Genomic DNA, 23,975 nt, shown 5'->3' with positions numbered 1-23,975 from the left:
CGTGTCGCAGGATGATAATATCGTTGCTGTCAGACTCGCTAATATTAATCTTAATCATTGGCTTCTATGGCAGTAACTACCGTGTCCGGTGATTATCCATATTAGCTTGGTTTGTCATGTACTGTTTGTATTTGGCGAACGTTGTACTTGCGTAAATTAGTGCACCATGTTAAATTCATATAAATTCCTCTTCGGAATAGATGTTTAAAATATCGGCGAAAATTTTCCGTTGAATTGTAAATATGCACATGCTGCATAGTGCAATATTAACGTCCCTTTTATTCATCGCACATTTATCGTATTTTTAAAAGTTTAATCAACCAGATCGCGATATACTTTGTCTCTTTTTTTTTTACATTTTTTTTCTATCTCGTTTGCACACGGTCGTCACATAAGGTTTACGCATATTTGCTAAAAGAATATATACGCTAGAAGTATTCATAAAGGGCAATGAAGTAAGTTTTGCTACTTATGCACACGTGTATAAAATGTTATATTAGGAACTCGGATGATGACGCTGTATAATAATTAAGAAAAGTGCCACAAGAAACGTCAGAGATCTTTTTAATAGAAATCTCCTCTTTTAGTTTATTTTAGTTTTATTTTACATTATTATTAACGTTATCTTTAATATTTTTTATATTCTATATTTGTTATAGTAGTCATGTTATGTAAAAAAAAATTTTCATTAAAAATACATAAAATTTTTTACTGTATATTGTTAGCATAAAAATTGACGGTCTAAAAAAAAACAAAAAAAAAAAGTAATATTCTCTTGCCGATGCTTTTCGCGACTGTATTATAAGCTCCACATTTTTCCATCAGCCCGAAACTTTCGGAATGCTATTAATTGTTTTTTCTAGCTGGGCACCGTAATGAACTTTATAATCCCCTGTGCTCGAATAAGGACGCGTATAAACTTTGTTTTAAATACTTCGCTTGAAAAAAGAATCCCAAGGTTGCTTCATCATCAAAACTCGGTTTCGGCTTACCGGTTAAGTATATTGCGGCGTTTCATTTTTAGAGAAACTGTTTAATAGTAAAACGATTACAGCCTCATGAAGTTAGCCCCCCAATAATAAAAAAAAAATGTTTTCTTTATATCATTCGATTGCACTTCGTTTGCACATGTAAGCACACATCGATTTTTTGTTTGCACATTTAAAGAAAAAAAATTAACAATAAAATAAATTTGGGGGGGCTATCTTCACACTAGCCTCCCAACATTGAAAAATTACCTTTTTAAAATTTATTTTGATAGGTTTTCGTTTGCACATTACAAAACACACCGAGTTTTTGTTTGCACACTTCTAAAAAAATTAAAAAATTTTCTAATTTTTTAAATTTAAATTTTCTTTTTAATAAGTTTTCTAGAGATGTGCAAACGAAAACTCGGTGTGTTTTGTAATGTGCAAACGAAAACCTATCAAAATAAATTTTAAAAGGTAATTTTTCAATGTTGGGGGCTAGTGTGAAGATAGCCCCCCCAAATTTATTTTATTGTTAATTTTTTTTCTTTAAATGTGCAAACAAAAAATCGATGTGTGCTTACATGTGCAAACGAAGTGCAATCGAATGATATAAAGAAAACATTTTTTTTCCATTATTGGGGGGCTAACTTCATGAGGCTGCTCTGAACGACGTACTAATGAAAGGGCCGACGATCCAGCAAGATTTGGTCTCAATCTTGCTGCGATTCCGATTATTTACTATGTCTTCGCCGCAGACATCGTGAAAATGTACCGGCAAATTCTTGTCCATGACGACGATATGCATAGACAAAGGATCGTGTGGCGGGAAAATCCGGGAGCACACGTAACGACTTTCGAACTGAGAACCGTCACGTACGGAACGAAATCGGCGCCGTTTCTCGCCACCGCGTGTCTCAGACACTTGGCGCAGAGACACGCCGATAAATATCCGGTCGGATCAGAGCGCATTCTAAGTAGTTTCTACGTCGACGACGTGCTCACCGGAGCCGACACCGTGGCGGAGGCTAGGCAAGCGCGAGACGAAATTATAAACATTTTAAAATTGGGACAATTCCAGTTGGACAAATGGGTGTCCAACTGCGAGGCGCTGATTCCGGGGCGCGCCGGGCGAAACGATAGAGCCGTAACGTTCGATGGGGAGCAGACGACTAAGGTACTCGGAGTATGGTGGGACCCGGTGGCCGACGAGTTCCGCTTCGCCGGGGGCGGCGGATTTAATCGCAAGTCGATCACGAAACGCGTCGTTCTCGCGGAGGTCGCTGGATTGTTCGACCCCATGGGTTTTTTAGGACCGACAACTGTAGTAGCAAAAATGCTGCTACAGGAAATGTGGCAATTGAAACTGGAATGGGATGAATCTCTGCCGCAGGAGATTCATCAGCGCTGGGTGGAGTTTAAAAACCAATTGACGTGTTTGACGGAGATCCGTATACCGCGAGGTGTCAAGGAGGCGGGCGCGAGCGAGATGAAACTACACGGATTTTGCGACGCGAGCGAGAGAGCGTATGGGGCGTGCGTTTACGTGCGCACGGGCGGGCGATCCGGACGGCCTAGGGTGGCCCTATTGGCCTCGAAATCGCGAGTCGCGCCGGTCAGGGCAGTGTCGCTGCCGCGTCTGGAGTTAAGTGCGGCGAAACTTCTGGCCGAATTAACTCAGAAAATACGTATCGCGATCGGAGATAGACAATGTAAGCAATTTCTGTGGACGGATTCAATGGTCGCGTTACATTGGATTGTGTCGTCGTCGAGAAAATGGAACGCGTTCGTGGCAAACAGGGTCGGCGAGATACAGCGAATTACGGAGATCGCGAGTTGGCGGCACGTGCCGTCCGCTGAAAATTCCGCCGACATACTATCCCGCGGCAGAGCATTAAAGGATTTAGCACACGATTCGCTTTGGTGGACCGGGCCGGAGTTCCTGCGTTTACCGGCTGGGCAGTGGCCGACCACGCGAGCGACCGATACAGCGGGTATCGAAATACCGGAGCGAAAGAATATTGTGACGGCCACAGCAAATATAAAAACCTGTATCGTGCACAAGTTAATGCAGCGAATTTCAAGCATAACGAAAATAGCGCGTATCGTTGCATATTGCATGCGATTCAAGCGAAACAGGCGCGACTGCGGGGTCAAGACGATTCGCCCCGGCGAACTAAAGGTAGCATTAATAATAATTGTACGCTGCGTGCAGCGCGTAGAATTCGCGGACGAATATGCGGCGTTAGCCGAGGAACGAGCGCTGCCAAGTTCTAGCCACATTTTGTCGTTAACGCCGTTCATCGACGAATTCGGCGTGATACGGGTAGGAGGCCGGTTACGGAACTCGGAAATACCGTACGAGGCACGGCATCCGATGCTGTTGCCCAAGAATAACTCTGACGGGATCGTCCGAGCCGCGACATTAAAAACGAAGGGAGGAACAGTCACGCGGCCGACTGTAAAACTCGCTGTGCTTCCATTCGACGGGAATACACAGACAGACGCGCGATAAAGACGAGTAAATGTAATATTTTGACGACTTGCGATCGACAACAAACGGCGTATTTCTGTTGTAATAATGTATATGACCAGAACCCGCCCGCAAATAATAAATTTTGAAGGGAGTCCCTTCAAGGGGGGCGGGGTGTTCGGATAATTATTACAATAATAATAACGTTTTAATATACATACATACATATGCATGCCATGGACATACATATACGTATATTCTCTCTTGCACCCTGATTCCATAATACAACAATCGTGTCGATAGGCATCACTTACCGGCATGCTGTTCAGCGTGAATGAGAGGTGAACCGGTGGCTTCGAGGGTGGCACGCTGCAATTTGCCCTTAACATGTCTCCCGGGTCGTAGCGATCGCGTTCCGATAGGATAACGGGCTCGTCACGGGGCAGAACTGAAACATAATAATTTCGGTTTCTCTTATATAGTCATTATCGGGGAAACTCGCGCACGGTGGCGCGAAGCCACGGGTACGGTAATCGCTCCGTTTTCCCGCGCTCGCCGCCAAACTTATCCAATATTCAAGCGCCAATGAGGAGACCCCGTTACGTCGCCAGCTTTATGCGCTTCCGCGGAACACAATGGGGTACGTGTATTGCGTAATCCCGACGCCATCCTCAGAAGGCAGTTACGAGCGCGTAACCGTGGAAAAATATTAAGCGCGGTACGTGGATATTGATTTTACCGTGGTACCGCGAATCGGGTAAACGAGGGGCGTTGCACTGCAAAGACAATAGCTGCAAACTGAAACTGTGATTAAAAGCTTGTTTGTTCTGTAGCAAAATGAAGTGCCCGTGAATGGAACCGGCTATTGCCGACGTACAGATAACGGACTCGTGTGAAGTAATAAAGCAAACTTTGTATTGGAAATTTACTAATCGCCGCGATACTTCAAACATAAAACATAATACGTCGAAGTAGTCTAATGCTTAACAAATTCCGAACATAAATTGCATCAGATGTTTCTGAAAGAACAAAGATTTTTTATTAAAAAAAAAAATAATAAAATAATTACCATTAAAATTATTTGGTTAAACGCAATTTTCGCTATTCATCGCGATGGTTTGAATTTATTGTCGACTTGAGGTTTATAAATGTTCAAATATGCATTATATACGCATTTCAATTTCGTTCGTTGCACAAATACTTTTGGAGAAATTGAATGCCGGAAACGGATAGTCAATTTACAAAGCACTTCAACCTTATCACTGAACTATCACGGTTCTGGAGCAATCCAAGATATTAAATGTTTGCTGTATACTTCACTCAAAGGAATAAAAAAATTTTCCACAAATGTTTTTTTATGTATTTACACAAAAAATATCTTCGTTTACTCATTACATGTTTACAGAATTCATTACGAATGAATTTGTAATGCGTCGCGTACGAAAGCAAAATTAAAAAAAAAAAAAAAAAAAAAAAAAACATATGACTTACACTCAAAAATTTGTCTTAATCATATTTGTTAATTAAAATGTGAAAAATTTTAAGCGATAAGCAAACGTATGTCTATCTCAACAAGATGAATTTCCGATTACTAAACGTCGCTTTCAAATTGTCGTTGATTTTATCCACGCACTAATTAGTGATCCGCAATATATACAATACAATTCAGGCAAACTTGCACCCAAATTAAAATATCTAGAACTTATTATAAAATTTTAATGACACACTCGACCACATATTTACGAACCATACTACGGTGAATAATTTAATTCGTCAAATAATTTAGAAAGTCGAATCAAACAGATTTCAACATGTTTTTCGATTAACAGACATTTCTCAATTAATAAATAAATTTCGCTCATTAAACAAGGAAATTAAACACAAATGTCTGCAAGCCGCATAAATATCTATATTATATTTATTCATTTAAAATAATTTAACGCAACCAAGTACTGACAGAATTCACAATATCATAACATTTTGATGATTTTCATTAACGCGGCCGTTACATTTTTAGTCTAATAGAATAACACTGTGATAAGCATAAGCGTTCTGAGATTTTCAATCGATTCGGTTTAATAGCACGTTATAGTATCCTCTCAACTTGGATTTTTCGATTACTCTCACGTTCTTAACTACGCGAGGGGGGGGAAGGGAGGGCGAGCCTTCGTATATGTGTACTTTATACAGCGAAGCACTTGAAGCCAACATACTTGAGATGAAACCGGAAGCTATTGCTGGTAAGTCAAGTGAAAGGAATAACCGTGAAGTCTCCTAAGATCTGCTCGAGGCGACGATAAACCGACGACTCGTGAAACGATAGGACGATTAATCGAATGCCGGTTATGTTGCCACGTTCTATCAATGAACAATACCGAGCAAGGTGCAAAAATCGACGAAGAAGCGCGATAAAAATATAGACGCGACGCTATTCTTCGCGCAATGCCAGCAGGAATTTATGAATGGCTAATATGTAATATCAGATCCTGTTTCACAAAAGAAAACGCCTACATAAAAGTCTGAGATATTTAGAAGAAAGTATAATACAGAACTCCCTTTGTCTCGCAGTAAATTAAAATGTTATTTAAATCTAAATATTAAGATTTCCTAGACTAAGGTATAGCTAAAATTACATAACGTAGCCGTTACCACGCATGGAAAATTTTTTCATTTATTTTATTCTTATTTATAAAAGCTTTATTACGGTCTATTGTTATAAAAAAAAAAAGAAAAAAAAATCTCGTAATTATGACTTATACTTTTCTCGAAACTTTCGTTAAAAATAACAGAACAAAGAATAAAAGAACAAATGCGCAACCGTCGGATATTGCAAAACTATGCAATAAAACTTTTACTGCGACGTAAAAGTGGTTCATCTATTCTATACCGTTCTTTTTTGTCCTGTTTAAGTAAATTTCGATTAAGTTTTGATATCGATTTATTACGTGCTTCCATCGCGATGCAAATTTCAACACGGTACCATTGTGACACGAGTAAATCGATGTCAACCAAGGGAAAGTAACGTTTCCAGGAAGATTCAAGTGTGCGTGCAATTTTCTTTTAAAAGTACAAAAACTGCGCCGCGACAAAATTCATTTAATCTACGAGCACCTTGCGATGCTATCATAAAATATGAAATTCATGCCCCTGTCCAGAGTGCGAATCCGCTTTTCCCGGGATTTCCGTCCGGATTCGAATGCTGTTAATAAAAAGTGATCCGCAAATATTATGTTCCCTGCCAATCGTAACGAATCGCGGACACCATCGTGATCGATGAAAGATTACGTGGTGGAAATGGAATCTTGGATCACTATCGGGTTGAATATTCCTTCCAAGTGTCTATCAGTCCTACGCGAAGTTCGTTAATCGTGTAAATAAAAAAATAAAAAAAGTAAAAAATATTGATCGTAATCGCGTAGCTAGACAGAACCACAATTAAAATAAAAAGAAAACAGTGTGGCGGCAAGTTTTCTACGAAGACCGTCCGCTGAAAAATAGATGTGATAAATTTACAGCGACTCGGTGAAAAAGAGGAAACCTTTAAATATTTGACAGAAAAGCACTGAGAATAGACGGAGAGAAAATAAAAGTTAAAGTAACCTTCAAAAGAAAAGACAGGAATGCGATAAGACTGGTAATAATTATAAAGTAACGAAGAAACAAATGTTAACAAGAGAACATTTACGGAAAATAATTATCAACAATAAATTATGTAAAAATAAACCAATATTTTTAAGTACGTACACACACGCTTATTTGGCACGGTTCTTCACGAAAGTATGCGCCGAATTGTTTTATTTTTAACAATTGACGAAGTAGGTATTGTATTACTCGAAATAAATATGTTTACTAAAGTTCTTTTTTTTTTTTTTTAATTTGCTATATCGGTGCGAAACATTTTCAAAGCATTTTGTATAAATGCATTCGTCTGCGTTTGATGGCTGTGATATTGGATGATATGGCCGATCCTTGAATTTTGCAGATTGAAATGGCCAACGGTTGCCAGAAATTTCGACAGCCATCGCGCATCATTCGATCATCAATCTTGTTCTCCGCTTATCGGAAGTCAATTTCAAAGTTGGAATGACATACTACCACATATACAAATTTTTGATGACTACCTCCTGTATATCGCCCGTAATGAAAAGACTGTGCCAATTAAACGTGACGTATGTCTTCAATTAAAATGACGATGGTACATTCATGCAGCAGTTAATTGGCATAAAATTCTTGCTTTGATATTATTAAAAAAAAAAATCTACTTACAATAATTGATTAATATTGTAACAAATTTAAACACTGTAAATTAGAGTCTATTAAAACTTTAAAACAAAACATTTTATCAGATGTCTCTGTGACGAAAAAGTTCTTCACTTATCTTAAAACTTAATTCAATTTTTTTACATAATACATATCTGTCTGTTTAATATCACGCATTATAAACGCGAAAATGCTAATAAACATTGTACTTAAATTTGTTTTTGTCACAAAAAAAGAAGATTTTACACAAATTATTATTGTAGTAGAAAGAGAAAATTTAATTCAGCGTATCCAATAAAAATGTTATGCCCCGGATATAAGCGTAATGTTGTAACAACGCAAATTCCTACTGGATATATTATTCGACATTGTAATAAAAAAAACTGCCATAGAGTTTCTATACACCCGAGTAAAAATTAATTCTCACCGTTACCTAATAATTAGCTAGCCAATTCGTGGTTCATCTCGTGACTGTCTGGTAAAACTGTTCAGCACTGTGCCAGAAATGTAACGCTCAAGATTAGCTAGATAAATTTCCACTCGGGCATGAGTCGAATATTTTTCATCGTCAATGTATTTTAATAATATTTTTACGTAAGAAATATATCTTGGAAATTTACGAAAACAAAACTTAATGAAAATACAGAGGGAAGATTGTGCGAAATGATTCAGTCACGCATTTGTCGGTGCATTGGGAGGAACGTGCTTAAACAGAATTACAAGCGATTTCGATATAGTGTTCACTACTCTCGAGCGTTATATTAAGGTCTGAATCTATTTTGCATTCATGAGAACATTAGAGCGCGAATACGTAGAAATTTCGTTATTAACGTGCACATGTACAATTTTCTTCAAAAGCAATCTCAACTTGAGTAAAATAAAATTAATACGGAATTTCCTAAGAATGTAGTGATTTTATGGTAAACCGATTTGTATTTTTTTTGTGATTTTTAATTTTCACCAGAATTAAATCTCTGACGTGAAAAGATTAATCGTTCAAATTTAACGACTAGAAAATGTAGCTTCTAAAAACTGATTGCAATCTCAAATATTTACGCTTTAAAATACTTGCGAAAGTTACAAGCGCATAAACGTCCTATCACCCAGTCAACCGGAGTAAATATCAATAATAATCATAACTTTTGTACAGCACACACAACATGCGTTTCAACACAAGTAATGTTAGTTATATGTATATTTAGTAATGCATATGTATTAAAATTAATTAGTATAATATTAAATAAATATAGATTTATACATATACATAAACATATGTAATATAAATACAAAATTTAATTTGTTATATTAATTGTATAAAGGATTCTAAAGTAATGTTCAACATTGACAATTAAAAATATTTAGAAAATTACGTTTCAAAAGTGCAAAGATACTCTTGTTTCATGATTAATTTCAAGTAAATTTTACTTTTCGCTGAAGTTTAGCTCATAAACTCGACTGCCAAGATATTAAGTCTTAAGAACTCCAGAAATTATGTAAAAAATGTTGATTGCAAATTAAATAAATTAAGAAATTGTTCGAATGAAAGACATAGTGCTCGTAACAATTTTCTCATAAATCTGACTATCACACAACACGATTATACATATAAAAAAAAAAAAAAAAAAAAAAAAAACGTGTTTGAATTGCTTTGCTTGACAGCGTCGTGTAATTTCAAAAAGCTCAACGTCTCATTCCTAACGAGGTTTCCGGAGAATTTTCTTTCTGACGGAATGCTTTCTAGAAACAGCATAGCTCGTCGGATATAAAATAATGAAGTGATGGAGTGCACACCGTATTACTCACAATGTTGTGTACACTTACGGTACAATGCTCACGTATATAGTTAGGTAATTCAGTAATACCGTTCACGAGTTTATGCGACTTTGCTATTACACATACCTACACATACATTCTATCAAGGGATAGTGCACGATGTTATATTCGTACTAATTAAAATTTACACAAGTATTACGCACGCAACACTAAATAGGAATTAAATCATATGACACGATTGCAAAACCCCGAAATATTAATTATTTTTAACTTTAACTCGCAGCGCGCGCGGAGCTGACATATTACGATTATAACACGTGCAATATACTATCGAACTCAGCACTCTGCTTCCGATTTGTGCGAAAGATGCAGGAACGACTAGAAAGCGTAGAACTTCTGATATTTAAGCATTTTTCCAGCATTGTACGGCAGAATCGTACCGACGCGTTTTAAGACGTTACAGATCGTTCATTGAATCCTGTCGAGATACATATATAAAAATGCAAATAAAATTCTTCTCTTTTTAAAGCGGGAACTGACATATTTCAAAAATGTAAAATAAATACCGTAGCACTGAACTAAATAAACCACATCTATACTCACAATAACGGTTTTCTAATTAACTTACAACTGCGTTACGTATATTATGAAAAAACTCGATATTTTGTAACTAAATCTGCTAATACAACAGGTTTTTTTTTTATTTAATTTTTTTTTAATAAATATTTTGGTAAATAGTTATAAAATAAATAGTGACTAACCGTAAAAGTTCCGGCAAACCTGCATCTCTTTATATTTCAACTTCGCCGTTTCTCCGTGATAATGTTCTGTTACGTAACAATTTGTAACAAGCACAGCAGTCCTGCAGCAAATAATGTAACACGCGCGGCACGATGTGCAAAAAAATCCAACAAGAGAATACGTTCCATGCGTCGCGAGCTTTATGCGCGTAGCATAAAGGATGCAACTGGGCAAACACATACGCGCGAAACTTTTTCAACTGTGCTTCGAAAGTCCCCGATTTTTGCCTTACAAAATGTGTCTCCGCGACGTACAATTCGCGCCGTCCCTTAGCGCTACATCCGTATCGCGAAATCGAAATCTTCGATTTCCCGCAAAAGTTTACAGGAAGCAGAGGATTGTAGAAAGCATCTGGTAGTGCCGACAATGCTTGGGTAACTTATAGCAAGAAGCTTTAAAGAGCTCAGCGGACATATATATAGCGAAATTACTATCTCGTGGTCGCTCATCTTCGAATAAATCGGCGAGTCTTTTAAATCCAATAACGCAAACAGAAAAGTAAAAATTCCCGAATGCTCGTAAATTAAATTTGGTTATTTTAATGACCGGATCCTCTCAGAATTAATAAAATAACATGAAAAGTATAAATAAAAATTTTTTAATAAATACTTTAAGTAATATTATTTATAATTTTATTTAAAAAATCACGAATTTCTGCACGATAAATGGAAATTAAAGTAGGATGGCACTGTTTAGCTAAATTATATGTATATTGCATTGAACGAATAAACTAATGTCAGTTTAGCGACAAAGGGAACAACAGATCAGATTCAATAAACGAATCAAACGCGATGGAGTTAATAACGATGACGAAGGAACTTTCATCGCTAGTTGAATCGAAGGGAAATTGTGTTATATTATCGAAGTCGAACCGTGGAACGAAGCGCAGAACGATGATTAGAATAACAGAAAAGTATAAAAAATTATCGTTTGTTATCGAGTCGACAACGTCGACATTTACACGTATGCGATACTTTCCTATCCGCGATCGAAAATACGCGTAGTTGCAGAGCGATTAGCAACACGTCCTCGCGCCCGTGGCTCTGCAGCTAGACTGAAGTGATCGTTAAAAATCGACTCTTGGAAGAAAAAAAGAGAACCGCGGAGAAAGTGAGACAGTCGATAGGTCCGATCGTGAATCGAACGCTATCCTTCTCGCACGGAGTTCTCGGAAACGCCGAGCTCGAAACCGAGCTAAACATCTGACTAGTCTGTTTACATTTTTTTTATGCGCTAGTCGAGCTCGAGGCGTCCTCCACCAAAACAAATCATTATACTCGATACTCGAGCAAGTTTCTTCGCGTATTCCGAGACCCAACCGTCATTTTCGAGCTCTTAAATCGTCGTAGTTACAAAACTCTAATTCGAGAAAGCCTAAAATATAATCTAATAACCCGAATATTTTTTTGTTTCATAAAAAATGTTTTTTTTGTTTTAATTACACACAGTAACATTAATAGCACACGTTTACTCTCATTTAGCACAAAGCGAGCCAAGAAAAAAAACCAATCAACGTCGCGGCATTAAAATCAATTTTTTAAAGATAGGATTATCACGTTCATATAAAAATTGGAACATAATATTAAAGCTTTATCGCTTATTCAATTAAAAAATATTACTGCTGCCTCAATCTTGTGCTAATTCGCGCGTATATACATATATCTATAAAACTAAACTTGAATAAAAAAATTATTTTTAATATAATAAAAAATGAGCGAAATAATTTTTTTTATTGTTCACAAAGGCACACTGCGACCTTAATGCTTTCTAAAAAAAATTACTTTTTCTCTACTGCTAAAAATCAAACATCTACACCTCCGCGTACGCTCTTATTCAAAAATATCGTGGGAAAAAAAAATTGTTCTAATTAATTATCAGTTTTAATGCTTAAACTGTCGGATGCGGTGTAATAAAAATAAACATTCCGACTTTCAAAGCACTCGCCTAATTCGCTCGTGCGTAAAGCCATGGCCCTAGGTAACAAGAGAGTGGCAGTCTGCCTCGTACATGTGCGGAGTTTCGTGATAGCGGGTAATACCGAGGGGCATGTACTTACATACTACGGTGAGATTCTTCGAGGTGGAGGCCGTGGAGAAGGTCGGCGCGTCTGCTGTAACTTCGCAGATGAATGTACCCGAGAGGCCGAAGTCGACATTGCGAAGCGTTACCTGGCTCTTGTTCGAGTTGTCGAGCTGAAACACATAAGATGGTATAGAGTGGATAGAAGTACCTGCGTATCAAGCGCGGCGGGCCTGGGTTATTACTCCGCGGTGAAGTGATGTCATTTACATGCAAGTGACGTGATTCGATATAATAATCTCATTTGTTTGAAAGACGTTGCATGCAAAAGATGATGAAGAGATAGGATTATTCGTCGCCTCGCGAGGTATTTGATTCGATGCCTGTGCACAATTGCATCTATATTGCATTAATAAATGTAATTTAACGCTAGCTATTTTGTTAAATTAAAAAATGTATTTATAAAAAAAATACAAAATTTAAATTTTTGAAAAGACGCGGCGTTCTTTGTTCCGGGGAATATTCCATGAATATTCCAGCTCTTGTCGCGTTGAAGGATGCCCGGTCCACTTGAGGGAACAATCACCTTATCAGAAAATTATCCAGCACTCGGCTAAAGTGGCCCGGGAAGCCAAGCTGGTAACGGAAGTAGAGATGAAGCGCGACTTCGCAATAGCGATAGGGGTCCGGAGCAGAGAAAGGTTTAATCGGAATAAGCAAAACGAAGCATGCATAATTAGCCGTGGTTATATAATGAAAGAGATAGAAGCGCGGACGAGCCGGGGCGTCGATGGCTGGGGTGAGAAAAAAAAGGGGGTGAATTGCAAGCTCTTTGACGAACGAGAAAGTAGCGTGAAAGGCAAGTGAGCTCTCTCTCGTCGTTGATTTATGTGGACGAGGGCGCGGAGTCCCCGGCTGACTTTACAGAAGCAGAGACAAAAGCCCGGTGCACCGCACGGGAGGAATAAATATGAAACCATAGCACTCTCACTCGACTCTATCTAGGGAATAATCTCCGACGTGTAGCGTCTTGTCGGTTCTCCCTTGACTAGCGACGACACCGATATCCCCGTGCAAAACATCTAATATTTTTAGCTTATAACCGATTATTCGCAAATTTATAGCATGATATTTTACATTTGCGATCGTATAAACGATTTAATACTGTGGCGAAAAGCAAGTAAAAAATTAAAAAAATTATTTTTTTGTATCGCTCTCCGGACACGTTCTGTTACGAAAGTGTGTTGAAGACTTACTTCTCAATATAAAAACATAATATAAATGAAATTAAAATGTATCCGGTGTAACAATTTACTGTTGCAATTTTATCAATCTATGGAAACATCGGAGTATTTGCCAGGCGCGCGTTTCCGATATAGATACCCGACCAGGTTATGAAGGTAGCAAATCAAATATCAGCCCGAAAACAAGTCAAGTAACGAAACTATTTTTTTTTTTTTTCGTCAGTCTTTCCCTCGAGGGTAAAACAGACGAGGAAGAGGACGAGCGAATGTATTTTTTCGAAATTGAGGCTTTTATACCTCTCACGGCGCGGTGCATTACTTCCCGTTCGTCACCGGAGAACCGGCCGCGCGTGTACTGTGTTTCGAAACGATAAACGTAAACGGGGACGGGGGACGGGAACGTGCGGCGCGTTGTCACGGTTTGTCAGGTCGTTCATTCGGCTGTACCGGAACACAGCGGTACCGAGGGGCTTGTTTTTGGCGCAGCGCGTGTGCAGGCGGCATAGCTCGATTGGTGGTCACCGCGCCACTCCGCAAACCATCGCGCCCGACGCGTGTAACAGCCTACGGAAATGTTCGAACGATGATAAAAGCGCCGTAGACCCGCCGACTGTTTTACGGCGATTACAGCGGTCAAGGGTGCTGTTAACGAGGCACCGCTCGGCAACCGGCGGTTTGCGTGATACGATAAAACCGCATATTTCGTTGTTCGCCAGTCCCCGCCAGGCCGCTTTGCGTAGCACGACCGAAAAAGATAGCCGCAGTTTCGCAGACCCATCGGGAACGCAAAGTGTTCCAATAAACAAATGTCCCAAGCCCGCCTACTCGTCCCTCAGTTCATCCGGTCGTTAAGATCTCTAACGCATCCTTTTTTTTAACCAAACGCGTGTTCACAATTTTTTTTTTTTTAAGTACATTTGATTATACATATTATAAATATTATAAATATATCGTGTATAAAATATGTCAGATATTCTATCATAAATTTAAACTGTGTTATTTTATTTCGTCATATTTTCTACATGTACGTAAAATTACTCTGCTCATCGACCCACTTTTAATTTACATTTCGGTAATTGTATACCAATACATTATTACATGCAGAGAAATGGCTTATTTTATATTTTATTAACGTTTATTAAATGCTAAATATTTGCCATTTGGAATTCACAACATCGTTCAATTTATTAAAATTTTCACATTAATGAATTCTATTCATACTTTCAATTGAAAATTTTTATTAGAATAGATATTAACAAAGAATCATATTTAATTAATAGTCACTTCTAGTAAAAATTTAAAAAAAAAAATAAAATAAAATATTAAGAGAAGTTAGTAAGAACATAAAAAAAAAATTAATTTATTTAAATAAATTTTATATTAAAAACAGGTATATTATAAATACTATTTAATTATTCTGTTATAATATACGTTTTATAACCGATTACAATATTTAAAATAGGTCAACGGAAGAAAATATCATTTCCATGCATGTATATATGAGACGTTATCAGAAACCTCGTTGAGTAACTTACATCGACATTAATGCCGGAAATGTTGAAGACTTTCGTGGATGGTTCCTCCGTGGGCGCGAATCGGTAGAACTCATGCTTGCCCCGGTACCACTTGAGGGAGTAGAGTGGCGCGTTCTCCAGATCATAATGGCACCGCAGAATCACCTTCTCCCCGCGTTGCACCACCTCGGGTACCATCTCTAGGCTGACCTCCCGCAGACAGCTCGCACCTTTCAGGAAAATGAGAACAGGAACACAGGGCATTAAGTCTAGTGCGCATCATTAGTTCGCTTTTACTCGTCGCGCGAGAGGTTGCACAGCACGCGTCAGCGAGAAATTGCAATTCCGCCGAATGACAATCCCCCGCCGTTCCTCCATCCACCCAGCAACCTCTCTCGCAACTATGCATGCAACCGCAAACACACGCACGCGCGCGCTCTCCACGTTCACGCAGCCACGTATCTGCATACATATATTAAACCTCTAGCCCCGACCATTTTCGCGTAACCCATACGAGGTGCTCGGCAAACTAACCCTCACGCTCGAACAAGCGCGGTGTTTTTTGCTGAAACTCCGTTATGCGAGGATTATCGACGATTCGACCTATTAAGCCCGCAAGGAAGCCGAGCTTCGGATGGTGCCCGTATTAAAATCGAGCGGGAGAGAAAGGGGTGGCGGCGCGTAGTAGGGAAAGGAGAGATTCTGCGACTCCTTGGTGCAGAATGGAGCTCTTATTACGTAGTACCTCCGGGCTACACGGAAATAGGTACGGTCTACAAGCCGCGAATGGGAACAAAACTCTGCGGGGTTACTTCCTTCTCTCCTCAGAAGCATCAGGAACATATACCAACGCTATATGTAATATTTTAGGAAATGTGGCACTTTATATCTACTACGAGCGACGCACGTTTTCACGCCCGCGTGAAAGCGTGTTTACACGTCGACGGAACATGTAAATCTTTCGCATCCATTTCATTTATTATAACATTTTGATAACCCGTTTGTAAATATTAACATGCTCGCGTTTCACGTACTCTATACTGAACCGTTACGAAAATACGGTAAAAAATATGATTTTTTTTTACACGGCTGATAATTGCAGTTTCATCATCTAATGTATAAAAATTTAATATTATGTACTTGTTTTGCACAATTACGTTCGCATGCAAGTGGGCTAAGCAAATAAATAACTCGTTTTATTCGAGCGGCTTATACGCGGAATGAGTTTACTCAAATAAGAAGAGCTGACCGTGTTTAATATTGCGCACATGTTACACCAAGTTCTCAGAAATGAGAAAGAAGCCGACGGGTACCGCGTGAAATCATGTCGCATAATAAGAGAAAAACGCCTACGAGTGCATTAAAAAAAAATATTCTTAACATAACGCATCGGCGATAAAAAAAGAATTAGCATAAATTTGTAAATTTAAATTATTAGAATTTTTAAAGCAAAATAGGTCTTACGAATCGGACGTTCATAAAAGAGTCCGTAATAAGATTTTCAAATCGTCTTGTAAACAATTTTACGACATCGTGTCGCAAAGCGTTTTTCATACAGTCGGGAGAAGTGTCAGTTAAGTTCCTTGATGGCAAAAAGATGCGAATTTCTACGTTTACTACGAATAAGACTCTGAGAAAAGTTGAGAAAGCTTTTTCCTGCTTAATTTTCGTTTGAAAGGCATCCTGAAAAATGTGGACCGACGTGATGCCAGTTCTAAGTTTCCGGGGACTTCTTTTGAAGGATGCAATACTCGTGCTCCTCGTTCCTTCCCCTTGCGCTAGTTTCGTCGTCGCTGCACTGTCCGACGTATCTACATTTAAATTCTCGAGATCCCTCCCCGACTAGTTTCTATGCTCAATAGCGCCGCTTCTTACAACTAATTATTCGTGAAGAAGGCTAATTTAACGAAACACTTAATGTTTCAGCAATTTTCTTTTAAAAGAAGAAAATGCGGCACGCAAGATGAAATTACCTTGCTCGCCGACGTCAATTCGGACGATGGATTTTTATACTTTCATAAAGCCGCTCGTTTCTGCAAGCGGTAGAAGTCAATACGATAAGGGCGCAGTACATTTTATGAAGTAAATAAAGTCGCAGGCTATTCGGTGCCCGCTATGTAGAATATTTAGCATTTATAATTTTTAAATTACGGGAAGAAAATAGCTAAAAATGAATTTTCTCCTGATAAACAGACTGAATGGAAAAAAAGAGGGGGAAAAAAAAAACTTAATTAACGACGGTAAATGCATTGCGAGACTGCAAGTAATAACAATTTCGTAAAACAGCAATGTATGCAAGGTGTATTCACGATAAATTTATGTTTTAATGCTAAAGACCCTTTGTGCATTACGATAGCCCGCACAACACGTAAATAATATATGCAAGGGGTAATTTTTATTTTCTCCCAATAATTAGAAAGTAGACTTTTCTTTCTGATAACGGGGTTGCGCCTGTTCTTTTCGCTGCCATCGCTTTCCTACTTTCCTCAACTTCAAAATTTATAACAAAGTTTTAACAACTCGTCTTCGCTATGTTGCGAGCAAAGAAAGTCAGGAATCCATCGCATCGAGAGCGGAGTAACGAAGAGAAATGTGAATTTGAATACACTTAGCCTTTAACGTCAAAACTTTGGGTAAATAGCGATAATTCGACCGCCTGTATAAAGATTAATCTCGGTAGTACGTGCAGGTGAGAATGCTTAAATGATGCTAATAATAGTCATTATTTAAATTCAGAGCAAGTTAATTTTGTAAAGATTGTTATAATGTGAAGTATTACTGCGGTATATCTCTCTTATTAGCCAACTTAATTTTTGTGATAACAGGCCGAGTTCCAAGTTAATTTACATTTACTTTGGCTATTATTATTTTATTATATCTCTTGCACTATTATCTATTATTATTCAAATAATGCTAACACATGTAATCGACGTCCAATACCAGTGATTATAAATTTATCTTCGTTAAAAATATCAATAGAATACACGAACATGTCATAAATAAACAATCAGTTATGATAAACAATCACTTGCAATAACTTGATATATTCAGGATAATGTACATTTATATACATATGTATGTATGAGAAACACCGGCTCGCGTTAAATCGATTAAAGATTACTCGTTACTGACGAATAAAAACTCGAAGGGTATTAATTACAATTAATCAATGATTCGTTGAAACTAGATTTTCAGTCGGTAAAAAAAAAAATCCGGTTACGTGAGCGTTGATCAAAATATTGAGGGAAGTTACGCATCCGTGTGCTGATCTCCTATTTTAAAAAGTAACAATGGTTTTTTTTTCCCCCCTCCCGGTCGCTTCAAACAGATTTGATTGCAATAAAATTACGTCAATTTGACCGAACGGAAAGATTATCCTTGGGAATATCGTTTAAAGGTAAAATCCACCTATGATATTTTTCGCACGAAGGTATTAAACGGTGCAATCAACGCGAGTAAAACCATTTTCGTTAAATACGATCGACGCGATTTGCAAAAGCCGTTTCGACGGCCCCGGCAATGAGTTTTGCGGTGCAGACAGTCGAATGCGGCTATGCCGATATAATTCCGGCGCGATTCCCGAGCGTTGCCATCGCGGGCAAACCGCCCCCGCGTTTCCTACGCCCGCGAATGCGCCCCAGGCAAATTAAGTCCCACTCGTAACTGCGAACGGCTACGATCAGAATTGCAAAGTTCCCTGTGCACGCTCTTTTCTCTCGTGTCTCTTTTTCCCTCGTCCCGGCATACGGCCAAACCTGCGAGACGCTTCGTTACACGCGAGGCGCATTTCGCGACGCATTACACGTACTACAGAAATCGAAGGGACATGCGAGCTACGGACGAGTTGGACTTTTTTAATGGGACCGCGCTGCCAATTTCGATTTATCTTGAAGCGGCGCTCAAGAGATATTGGACGTTTTTATTGATACAAAATTTAATTATTTAACTTAAGTAAAGCACTTAAATATATTACGTTGTATTCCGTATAAGATCCGTATGAGATTTATTATCAAAGTCATTATAACAGGAAATTTGTGTACCGCGCAATTTATTTTCTAATTAGATTTAAACCAAATATCGTTCGTTTCAATATTTAAAACGTGCGCTTCGAGTGCCTTTCATAAAAAAATGACAAACAACCAAAAAAAAAAAAAAATAAAAAAACACGCGGCTAATTAATGTTTATCGCAGTTACTTTTCACGAGATAGACATCCGATAAGAAAATGTGGAAGTAAAATTTTAATCACTTAAGAGATACGACGGATACGAAGCAGGAGAAATAAAGAAGCGAGTTGAACCTGCTTTTCAATGAGACCCATGGCTATTTTTCATTTGCATACATCAGCCGCGCGCGTGCGTAATGAAACGTTGGAATGCCGGTAATCTCAGGGAAATACAAACGAACATATTTCAGTTATGTATGCGCAATCGGTCGTTTCTTTATACAGTAATGTAGATAAACGGGGAACGTCGGATTTAGTGAGAGAAGAGAACGACCGCATAGCCGCTCTCGTTTCCCTTTCCTATCTTTCACCTGCTTTAAAGTTGAACAATGCTAAAGCACGCGCTACAAGCGCACATATTTTGTTGCCGGTCCCTCCGCTAGCTTTAGAAATTGCGACGCACCTTTACCAGCATTCTATATTTGTAAACGTTCAAAAAGCCCCGTCGCTTATCAAATATTAGACAGATTAAACGCGACGGCTACTCGAATTATTCGGAAACAATTGACGCGATCATAATTGAATTCATAATTTATTTAACTCAAGTATTGGACATTTCTATTTCGTGCGAAAGATTCACAAGATATAATCTCGCGAAACGCGATATCCTTATTAAAGTTGTTTCTTGAGCACCTGATTACGTTGTTGTATTTATCTGCTCTTATTATACTGCATACAGTGGAAAGATTCGGAAGGAAAGTTTTGAACTTTATAATAGCGTAGTAGCTGGCAGAACCGCAATGAATCAAGCGAAAATAACAAACAAATTTAGCATTGGAACCGTATCGGCATGTATTTTCGTGCAGCATATACGTTACACGTAGCAAGTTAACGAATTTTTCTGAGTTATTACGCGAAGTTTGGCAATTCGATTGGGGTGGCGGACAACGCGCGTGGAAAATTCATGATTTTTTCGCCAACACTCGTGCCGATCGGCCCGACTCTTGTCCGCGGGCGATAGCGTTTACAATAGCAATTCCTCGATAGCGATATCAGGGAATCGGATGCCAAAAATAATATTTCCAACTGGATTTAAAAAACAAAAAAGTGAAAAACTTGAATACATTAAATTTCAACTGTATTACGTAAATAAAATAGATATTAAATCTACAAGGTTTCTACGTCAACGAGAAATTGGGCTAATGTCGCTTCAGCAACGTGCGCGGCAAAAAGCTGCAGTAACTATCCGATAATGATACAGGAATGCCTTCGCAGTTTTTCAAGAATAATTCGAATGTGACTTTCGGCGACTAGCAGCCGTTTGTTAAAAATGCTGACAGGCGGCGGGTCGCAATGAAGCACGAAGAAATTTGAGAATGGGGGAACTGCACTCGCTAGAAAAGCGGAAATTGGTGAAACCCGGGCGGACTGTCGGCAATCTGAGAAGTCATTACTGGGCGGGACAAATTGCACTTCCACGCAAACAAAAATAAGAGGATATTAAACCGGATGAATGGAAATGGAACTCTACGTCAACGTAATGATGAAAGATGCACGCCAACTTAATCGTTACTTATAATGGCATAAATAGGAGGGTTACACATTAAACGACACACGCCAACCGTGGAAGTTGACATTTTATTCATGAATGCACGTCGCTCCGCTTCAATTACAAGAGTTTGTAATTATCTAAAGTAGTCCCGCGACGGCCAATTACCATATATGCGCGTATGTCTAAGTGTAATTCTGATTAGTTAAATGCGCCCTTTTGCACGATACTGCAAGAAGGTGCTAACTTAACTGCCGTTATTTCAATTTATTTTGCATTTCGAAATGTTGTATACAGTATATATAACATACAAGTATAAAATTTACGACAAATCAATTATTTTAATATTCCGCGACTTTATTTGATGTCGCGTTTTCGATATCGCAAATGCTATTCGATTTAAGTGAATGCTAATGATCGCACCAATATGAACAAGTACACAATGGTACCTAGCGCTCCATGAATAAATGCATCAGCGTATAATATCAAAAAGATAATGTAACACATAATCCCTTCTAAAATCTGGTTGACATCGAAGCTGAATGCGAGGCATGTTAAAAAATGGGGTCAAAAAAAAAAAAAAAAAAAAAATAGAAAAAGAGAGACAGATGGAGCGCAAAGCTGTATCGAGCATGTGTGCACATATTGTGGTGTGAAGGCACACAACGGCGCGGCCAAATGAAAATGTAGCGGCGACTGGCTGCGCAGCCAGTCGGATGTCAAATCCCGAGAAAATATCGTAATTGCGTGAAAGCAGAGAAACGTATAACTTCATCATTGAGCCCGAATAAAGCGAAAGCGGTCCGCCATGCGCGACAACGGTAAACGAGAAGAGGGAAAAAAAAATAAAAAAAAAAAAAAAAAAAATGAACGTACAAGGAGTCAGCGTATAGAATTATGATTTTACTGCTCCGGAGACGAGACAAAAATCCTTAGGGAAGAGAACCAGGGAAAATGACACGATGTAGCCGTAAAACATAAGCACCCGATTTCCGTGTGCTCATGCGACGGAGTCGTATAGCCAGATATTTTTATAGCTTGGCTTACAGTGAACATTGCACGAGAATAAAATGCTTAATTATAAATGTAAAAGATAAGTTAATGGTTATGACTGGTCGGCGAATAGCGAAATCGGATGTGAAAAAGAGCTCCTAACTCAAGTATTATACGTTGCGGTTTATGGGGTGTATTGGATATATGTAGTTTCTAGATAAACTCACTTTTTTTTCACAAATTATTATAGAAAAAAAAACTTTTTAGAAACGTTTTAAGAATTATATCGTCGTCAAATACAAATTGTTTTCAGTTTGATAATTAAGAATATATGTATAATCTTATAGACTGTCTGTGGTAGAACGGAGATTTTTTTATGCAAATTAAAACAGACGATGCATACGTAAGCAAGAAAATGACTTATGCAATGTTGTTTGTTAGCGGCGACGTTTATACGTAACGGGCCATTACACATGCGGCATGCTGATAAACGAGATAGTGCGCAAGTGGGAATTTGATATTCGATCAATATGTACAGTTCGTTCTATGTCAACTATTGGTCTTATCAGTGGCGATGTATCAATATATACCAAAAATAAAACGGATTAAAGTTAGAAAAATGTATAACAACTAAAAGCTTAAACTTTAACATACAAAATATGAAAATATAATAAATTAATCCATCCTCAAATTTTCAACCGAATTATTCCAACTAAAATACATTAATAATCATAAATTAAAACAGCTTTATAAAATATATTAGAAATATATATGTACCTGTGTTACAGTTAGAAAATATTATCTGTCCGGAATTATCTAAATTTGATATTATCTACATTTATGAAGACATAAACAAAGCCTCATGAAGTTAGCCCCCCAATAATGGAAAAAAAATGTTTTCTTTATATCATTCGATTGCACTTCGTTTGCACATGTAAGCACACATCGATTTTTTGTTTGCACATTTAAAGAAAAAAAATTAACAATAAAATAAATTTGGGGGGGCTATCTTCACACTAGCCCCCCAACATTGAAAAATTACCTTTTTAAAATTTATTTTGATAGGTTTTCGTTTGCACATTACAAAACACACCGAGTTTTTGTTTGCACACTTCTAAAAAAATTAAAAAAAATTTTCTAATTTTTTAAATTTAAATTTTCTTTTTAATAAGTTTTCTAGAGATGTGCAAACGAAAACTCGATGTGTTTTGTAATGTGCAAACAAAAATCTATCAAAATAAATTTTAAAAAGGTAATTTTTCAATGTTGGGGGGCTAGTGTGAAGATAGCCCCCCCAAATTTATTTTATTGTTAATTTTTTTTCTTTAAATGTGCAAACAAAAAATCGATGTGTGCTTACATGTGCAAACGAAGTGCAATCGAATGATATAAAGAAAACATTTTTTTTCCATTATTGGGGGGCTAACTTCATGAGGCTCATCGCAAGGCACTTTTTTTTTTTTTTTTAATACTCTTTATTGATCTGACTTCTTCGATTCCCATTCCCATTAGCTCTGCTTCCAGCAGAAATTCTATTGTCCTGGTTGTCAGAGACATTCGGGGTATTATTGTCCTCGATTTTCCGGAAATCACACGACTCATCTCAAGCAGAAGCATCTTTTGGAGCCGGCGATAGCTGGCAGGTAATTAATCGCTTTCTTTAACATCTGGCGCGTTGCAAAATTGTCACGTTCGAAAGTGACGCCTTCGTACTTTTGCCGCAGGTTATAAACCGAATTTGGCTCTTCTAATTTCCGACATTTTACTTATAATTTATTTTATGCATTGTAATAATGCATTTTTAAAAGATATGACTCATGAATATTTATAAATTATCTATAACAGTTACATTTTTATTATTAAATGCACTGACGTAAATAATACGAACGATAATATCTTACGGAATTTATTCGTATTGCCAAGTAGGTATTCGGGTTGTTGCATTCTTTGCAAAATGTATCATTATTCTCTCGCATAATAAACTCATTTAGGTGGTGAAAGATGGGGGAAGAATATGATCAAAATGTCTGCGGTTTCTATTTCTCGTTCCCGAAGTACATTGTCCTGGCAAGAGATCAAGTTACCGCATACAACTACGGTAACCTTCTCCATTGTCATTATTGTGTCCAACCTAACCACGATGTAAGAGATGGGTAATTTTTAACCAAGATTATCGTAGCTTCTAATTATGCAAGTTTCTTACTTTAAAAAAAAATT

The 23,975-nt window shown here is 37.8% G+C and overlaps 1 protein-coding gene across 4 annotated transcripts in view; it reads right to left on the bottom strand.

Moving 5' to 3' along the window:
• LOC139103299 (platelet endothelial cell adhesion molecule) overlaps positions 1 to 23,975 on the bottom strand; it is a 153,062-nt gene that overhangs the window by 115,509 nt on the left and 13,578 nt on the right. For 2 of the 4 annotated variants that reach the window (XM_070657840.1, XM_070657849.1), the window contains exons 5-7: positions 15,074 to 15,282; positions 12,332 to 12,467; positions 3,756 to 3,889 (exon numbers count right to left, since the gene is read on the bottom strand). In XM_070657840.1, coding sequence (XP_070513941.1) covers positions 3,756 to 3,889; positions 12,332 to 12,467; positions 15,074 to 15,282 — 479 coding nt within the window. Of the gene's footprint in view, positions 1 to 1,697; positions 3,890 to 12,331; positions 12,468 to 15,073; positions 15,283 to 23,975 lie in introns of those variants that run through there. The other 2 variants (XM_070657822.1, XM_070657831.1) reach the window with 1 other exon arrangement.

Source organism: Cardiocondyla obscurior, linkage group LG01, assembly GCF_019399895.1.
Source record: "Cardiocondyla obscurior isolate alpha-2009 linkage group LG01, Cobs3.1, whole genome shotgun sequence".
Lineage (NCBI taxonomy): Eukaryota > Metazoa > Arthropoda > Insecta > Hymenoptera > Formicidae > Cardiocondyla > Cardiocondyla obscurior.
This window is presented reverse-complemented; position numbering and strand designations above follow the sequence as displayed.